The sequence below is a fragment of the Antrostomus carolinensis genome, unplaced genomic scaffold (assembly GCF_000700745.2).
Source record: "Antrostomus carolinensis isolate BGI_N321 unplaced genomic scaffold, ASM70074v2 scaffold34599, whole genome shotgun sequence".
Taxonomy (NCBI): Eukaryota; Metazoa; Chordata; class Aves; order Caprimulgiformes; family Caprimulgidae; genus Antrostomus; species Antrostomus carolinensis.
The window spans coordinates 21959-28985 of record NW_010337038.1 but is presented as its reverse complement, the minus strand read 5'-3'; the positions used below and the strand labels follow the sequence as shown (position 1 = coordinate 28985).

Below are 7027 nucleotides of genomic sequence, written 5' to 3'. Positions count from 1 at the left end.
CGGAGGTACCTGGCGTTTGCCTCGTTCTGCCGGTTACCTCCGCACCACCGGAGACTTGTCCCCTTCTCCCGGCTCTCAGCCGCCTTGGGTTGCAGTTGCCGGGTTTTTCATCTCACTTGATGATCCAGAGATAACGGGCCTTTAAAAAGGTCGATGTGCCTTGTCCTGGGCAGAGTCTTCTGGGTCGCTTTTTAAATGCGGGACAAGTTTAAAAGGAAAACAATAATTAGTTTATTCTAATAAATTTGCAAATAACAGGCTTACAAGTTGGGCAAAAAGCTACAAGTGAGGAGCATATAAAATTATGCCCGATGTAAAATATGTGTTCTGTGGTATCCTAAAGGTGTTTTATGTCTTTTGTTTTGGGGTTTTTTTTAGAATTGTATGCTTCCTTCACCAGAATTGGTGTACTCTCCTTCCATTAAATTGTGTCAGGGTGAGGCTTTGTTTTGTGGTTTTTTTGTTTTGTTTTGTTTTGTTTTTCCAGGTTGTGTGTTTATTGTGCTAACATCTAGGTATCCTTGTCAGGATAGAGGGCTTGTTCCAGTCAGCACACAAGGATTTGTTTTCATTATTCCACTAAATGTATGGGTGATACTGAAGTTCCTTCTCTACACAGTTTTTGAAAAACATTCTGATATTGGAAATTTTTTCAAACTATACAACTTAATGACTTTTGTTTTTGTTGTTAATAACTTGCTGAAGATGGATTTTGTGTCATGAGGGAAATGTTCTTTGTTAATAAGAGCAGATGGGGGCAGGGACTTGACACTGCGTTTTTTCAGCAAGTGAAACACACTCACTGAGGTATTCAGCCTACTGTCATAAAAATACTTTTAAAATTTACTTGAACAGCTCATGCAGTGTACTGTAAATATAATAAGCTTGCTTTTAGTCTGGGATACCAGAACAAGGACGCTGTCACGTTTCTGTCACCCCGGGTGGATCTGCAAGCAGGCCTGGCAGTCCCTGTTGCACCGGCGTGTACATGCAGGACGCTGCTCTCGCCCTGGTCAGTACAGATGAAGGGAGCTGGATCTGTGCTTGGCTATTTGCCATACAGCAGTTTGAGCTGATGGTGATCACTGTGTTTGTATGGGAAGGTGACATTCCCATACAAGCACATAGTAATCTAATTGTTGTTTTTGTTATGTATGAAATAATGATTCACATTATTATTATAAGTCTGATGTCCTCTTTAAGGTGTGTCCTTGTTCATGAGTAATTTTGTCAGTGGGGTTACTGAGAGTGCAAACTGCTACACGGAATGAGAAACAGAAGGAAAAGATGCCTGCTTGCATATTGACATAGCAACCAATTCTACTTTTTCACCGTGTGTTGCAAGCACACAGCTCAATAATCTGTTTTGATCCTAATTAGAGTATTTCCTTAGCATTGGAGAAAAGCTGTTTAATCCCACCAATGTTTATGTGCTTAGGAGTATTAACACATGCAGAGGGAGTACAGATCACCTTTTGATAAGGGGAAAATAATATTATTTCTTTGCAAAGGTTGATGGATTATTTTGTTTGTTTGTTTTAAATACAGTTCTGAGGGAAGCAATGAGACTGAAACTTCTGCACCTTCAGACCAGATCTTTCCACGCTTTAACAACAATATGCCAGTGCCAAAGCTTTAACAGAACTGGACCTTCTCTGTTAAAGTTGGATTGTGAAGTTGACAGAACAGCTCACAGAAGAGCAAAGTCTTGGAATTTGTATCCTCCGAAAACTGCTTCTCCTTGTTCCACAAGTCGATGTGTGCAAGTCAAGAATGGGCAGTTGCTCCAAGGAGATGTGTCAGCTTCTGGAAAAATTGTTTATTATCAGCATGGGGAGGGCTTTTTCCCGTTCTGGAAACGTTTTGGTGTGGCGATGATGGAAAGCTACAGGCTCAATACTGAGCGTGTTACAAAGCTGAGGAATGTATCATCAAGATTTTACTCGGTTGTATCGGCTGGTAAAATAATTCCAAAGCACGGTAACCAGCCGGTTAAGAGGCCACCAAAGGCACCAAGGACCAAGCAGCCATCCAGAACTAACCAGCCACTACTGTCAGATATGGAGGTAAAGTATAAAATTTGCAGTCTGCATAACATTAAGGGAATTTCGTAAATGTAATTTAGATTCAGATTTGGGTTTAGATTCACATTTTAATGAAATTAGCATGTTTATTTGGTGAGGAGGATTTCATTATTTACCCTAGTGTGGCCACAAAAAGGCTGGAACTCTGCAGACAGAAACAAGCTTGATAGAAACTGGTGTGTCTGGTGTTTTGAAGATAAAATGGAGACTTACTAGCAATAGGTAAACAAAAATGGAAGGAAGATAAGTAGTTATTAAAGTGGAAAGACTAAATCCATTAAAAATATTTTTAACTAGTGCTCTTAAATCACATTTAATATTGAGAAACAAATCTAGCTTTCAGAATAATTTAACTTTCCCTGGGTATCCTTGCTTGTCCAGTTCCATCCAGTTTTAAGGCTTCACTCAAACAGAAATCAAGATGAAAGTAAATAGTATAAAGTTTATACTCAGATAAGTTTCAGATGGGAAGTGGAGGTGCAGATGTAGCCTTTGTTACTTGAGGAAGGTTATTGCACATGTAGAAATAGCACCTTGATCTCCAGACTCCTAGGTCTACAGAGTAACTGCAGGAACAAACTGTTTTGGATAAAAGGAGCTGTGGTTAAGTGGAACAGTGCAGACTGGGCGCTGTTTCTCCTTAGGGTAGTTCCTTGCAAGCCTCAATACTAGCCAAGGCAGACTTTCAGCATCCTTGAATATATGATCTCCAAGGAAAATCCTGCTCTCAGAAATGTTACTGTTCTCCACAAGCTACAAAAACAACTGAGTTCCAGGGGACTGTTTACTGTTAATAAAATAGTATTATAGATGAGACTGAAAGAAGTGTTGTGTTTTCAGAAATAGCTTCCACATTGCAGTACGTCTGTTACACAATCTACTGAATGTGAGCACAGAAACTGAAGTTTTAATGCTTGCCTTCTTGTCATCTAAGCTTCTTCTTAAAATTTTGTATGATGAGCAGGAGTATGCTTTAATGTAGCATAAAGAATCCATTATAGACAATTTAGTTCTCACTTGTATTTTCTCATTGCTTTGAAAAAAAGGAAGTGAAGAATATTAGTCCTGGAAAACCATGTAATGTTTCAAGCCTGTTATTCATGCTATGACATTACCTGCAGAGGTTGCTTCTTTTTGTTGTTGAGTGAATTGAAGTGACAATTTTTTTTAGGTTCTTCAGGCTTTTAAATGGCAGCATAGAATGCAAACGGTTTCTCAGTTTGACATTTCCATATGTATGTATGTATGTGAGAATATGCACTGCTATTTTTACTTTCTTCCATTGTGAAGAAATGGAGAAAATCCTGCCTGACCTACTGAAATAATAATGTACTTTCTGAGGAAGCTTCCACATGGCAAAATGCTGTGGCAGAAATCACATAAACTTGGGTCTAACAAAAAGATTTGCTATTTTTGAGTGAACCCCACGTGGTTTTGTCAGGTGTATGGCCCTATCCACAGGGGTACCGACAGGCTGTCACCCTGACTGCAGGCTGACAGTATTTTGGAATAAGCATTTTTTTTACCTGTTTGTGTATTTCCTTATAGATGTGTAGTATAGAAAAAGAAAGATGTGTCTAATTGCTGCAAGATGACTAATAGCAGTAGAGCAAATGGAGAATCCATGAGGTTTTTTTCACCATGCCATTGGTTTTCCCTAAATCCTGTTGTCGTGACAAAGCTGATCTTGCTTTCCTGTGCAAGTGTGGAGGTCACCAAGAGCCCTCCAATGACACAGGCCCTTTTGCCAGGGCAGTACCTAGGGACAGGCTGCTGCATCTTCTCCTTCCTGGTCTGCCCTGGGAGACACTAGCTCTGAGCTCACTCCTGAGGTTCTGAGATGAACCTGGAGGATCTCTGGTGTTTTCTGTCTGGGAAGGCCTGACAGTTGACACCATTCTCTTGCAGAACAGTGGATGAATGAGGTCCTTCCCACCCCTCCCCAGCACCCCTCTTCACCTATTGTTTACAGGCAGAGTGCTGAACACCAGCAGTGATAGAGGGTTGTGAGACCAGTTTTTCTGGAGGAGTTACTTGAAAGCAGCTAACTGGTTTAGTCAGTCCATCAGTGAGTAGTACCACTACTCAGTGTAGTTAATCTCATAAGGTCTGATGGTATGAAAAGCCTCTGAGCTAATTTTTAATGCTATAGTCATGTAGTCTAGAAAGAGCTTGAAAATCAAGTAAAGATGTAGTATTTACTGTCCTGAAGATAAGGAATCATAGAATTGGGTTGGAAGGGACATCAAAGATCATCTAGTTCCAACCCCCTGCTGTGAGCAGGGACACCTTCCACTAGACCAGGTTGCTCAAAGCCTCATCCAGCCTGGCCTTGATCACTTCCAGGGAGGGGATAGCCACAGCTTGTCTGGGCAACCTGTGCCAGTGTCTGACCACCATCACAGGAAAGAATTTCTTCCCGCTGTCTGATCTAAATCTCCCCTTTTCCACTCAAAGCCATTGTCCCTTGTTCTATCACTACCTGCCCTTGTAAAAAGTCCCTCCCCAGCTTTCTTGTAGGCCCCCTTCAGGTATTGGAAGGCCACTATAAGATCTCCCCGGAGCCTTCTCTTCTTCAGGCTGAACAGCCCCAACTCTCTCAGTCTGTCCTCATAGGAGAGGTGCTCCAGCCCTCGGATCATCTTCATGGCCTCCTCTGGACTCACTCCAGTAGGACTGATTTCTATGGTTATGTGAGGATTTAAGTTCATCCTGTAGGTTTTCTTTCTTAAAAGTTGTTGTATGCTTAAAGTGGGAGGGGTGGGCTAAGGAGAGTTGTGATTCCATGAACCTGTGCAGTTGTTGGGGGTTTGATGATACGGAAAATGAGTTGTTGAGGTACTTAGGAGGTCTGCTCCTCAGGATAGCTGTTGTGGTGCTCTGAGTAGCATCTCAGTGAAGCCCCAGCGGTAGGGAGAAGCGTGGCAAGTAGCTGGAGTTTCTTTCTAGAACCAGTACAGATCCTGTATTCCGTTATTTTGAAGTTTGCAGGTTAAAGTGACGTAGCAGAAAGAATGGGATTAGGGTTTGCTGGCCAGTTAATACATCTGTTTGAGGATTAGCTGAATCACCATTATAGACTTTTTGGCTGTATCTCCACCAGCTATCATGGGATCTTAGACATCTGGAGGGCCTGTGGACACATATATTTTAGGTGTCTTAATCACAAATTACACCCAATCCAACTGTTCCCTATCAAACAAGATTTTATTGAAAGTTTTAAGTGAAATGGTGCATTGTAAATAAACAAACTAGTGCATATCCAAATGCTGTTTCAGGTGTGTAGTCTTAGCAGCAAACTTCTGGTTTTAACTAAATGTCAGGTCTTTACGTTGGAGCTAAAATTGCAGCAGTAAGACAGAAATTCTGTCCTGCAGTGCATCTGCCTTGAAATGAGCAATAGCACAAGTAACAAACTATGGGAAGCATGGAACAGGACAGAGATTTTCAGATTATATACTGGCTAGAAGATAAGTTTGCTCCCTTAGCTCTTGACAGAAGAGTATCATGGCAGAGCATGTGTACTTCTAATAACCAGAGCTTTCTGGAAGAATCTGAAATACATCATTTGCTTTGGTGCCTTAGAGGTTGAGAGTGGATTTGTACAGGTGAAATTGTGATAACACAACTTTTCAAAGGTACTGCAGCAAGGGAACTGAAAACACAGTTCTGTTCCACTGTTAACTCAGCCTTGTAGCACAGTCATGGAAATACACCTACCCAATTGCTCACTGAATATTGTAATTACTTTTAAAGTTTATTTTCTGTTAGTGATGGCTAAATTAAGATGATGTGTGAGCAAAACTTTGGGAATTATAACAGAATGTTAATATTAAAAAACTAAAGAATGTTTAAATGTGTGGACGTGATTCTGATGACTGGTAACAGGCCCCCCGAGGAGCAGAACACGTTTTTAAGCCTTGGTGTTTGATAATGTATGAGTGCTGCAAGAATATAATTCGGATTTTAAGTTGAGATGTGCTGTGGGTATAAGTGCTTGCAGATGAGTACAGTTCTTTTGTTCTTTTGTTGTTAGTTACATCCCCATTTGTATTAGTTACAAAAAGCTGGGAAGTGGCTGATCCACAATGAGACACGCTGCTTTCTGGATATCTTCCACTGCATTGTACTGAAAAACATGATCATGGGACAGACATGGTATCAGAACAAAGAAATCCGCTTAAAATGAGTAGTAGATTTAGTAAATCGGTTTGTTGTGACTTGTTTGATTAATCAAGAAAATCTTTCCGCAGATGACTTCCTGATTTCTTTGCCGTGCATGCGTGGGTCTCGGTGAAAGTCAGTCTCATTTATCCCGTCGTTTGTTTCAGTTTATTAAATGTTCAGACATTTTGGTTAATTACGATTGTGGAGGGTTGAGACAGACTGGCTGTTGTTACGCTGTTCGACTGCGGTGTCAGTTGAGACCCTGTTAGTGTCAGATTCAGCTCAGGGGGGACACTGGAGATCTGCAGCACCTACAACTGGCCGACAACAAAGACGTGTGGCTTTCTGTGCTGCAGTGGCTCATACCCTGGGGGTTACCAGGGCAGTGAGCTTCGTGCTTGGGCGAACACCATGTTTGCAGTTGGAGCTTCTGTTTGGTAAGCAGGCTGGGATGGTTGCATTCCTTTTATCTTTAAAATGTAGATCTTAAAGCTGATATGGGCCATGTCTTGCTTCTTATTTCGTTGGTCAGCCGAGTTATGTCATAAACTGTAGGATGGGAGAACAGTAGCAAGCGTAGCTCTGCTGTTAAAGCATTTGATGGGCACTCAGAGAAGAAGGGTTCACTTTGTGGCTCTATCACAAAGTTTTTTGGTGCAGCTTACTCACATCACCTGGTTTGATCTCAGTCTGTGACTTGCTTTCCCACTTAACAGGGAGCAAGCCATCTCGTGAGTATCTGTACACCAGGTGGACAGCCTGGCAACGATGACATA

The 7027-nt window shown here is 41.5% G+C and overlaps 1 protein-coding gene across 1 annotated transcript in view; it reads left to right on the top strand.

Annotated features, from left to right (window-relative positions):
* Window positions 1–1562: 1562 nt before the first annotated feature.
* The window catches only part of RMND1 (required for meiotic nuclear division 1 homolog), a 19385-nt gene continuing 13920 nt past the window's right edge, over window positions 1563–7027 (top strand). The window contains exon 1 of the mRNA XM_029086765.1: window positions 1563–2066. Within this exon, the coding sequence (XP_028942598.1) occupies window positions 1563–2066 (504 nt within the window). The remainder of the gene's footprint in view (window positions 2067–7027) is intronic.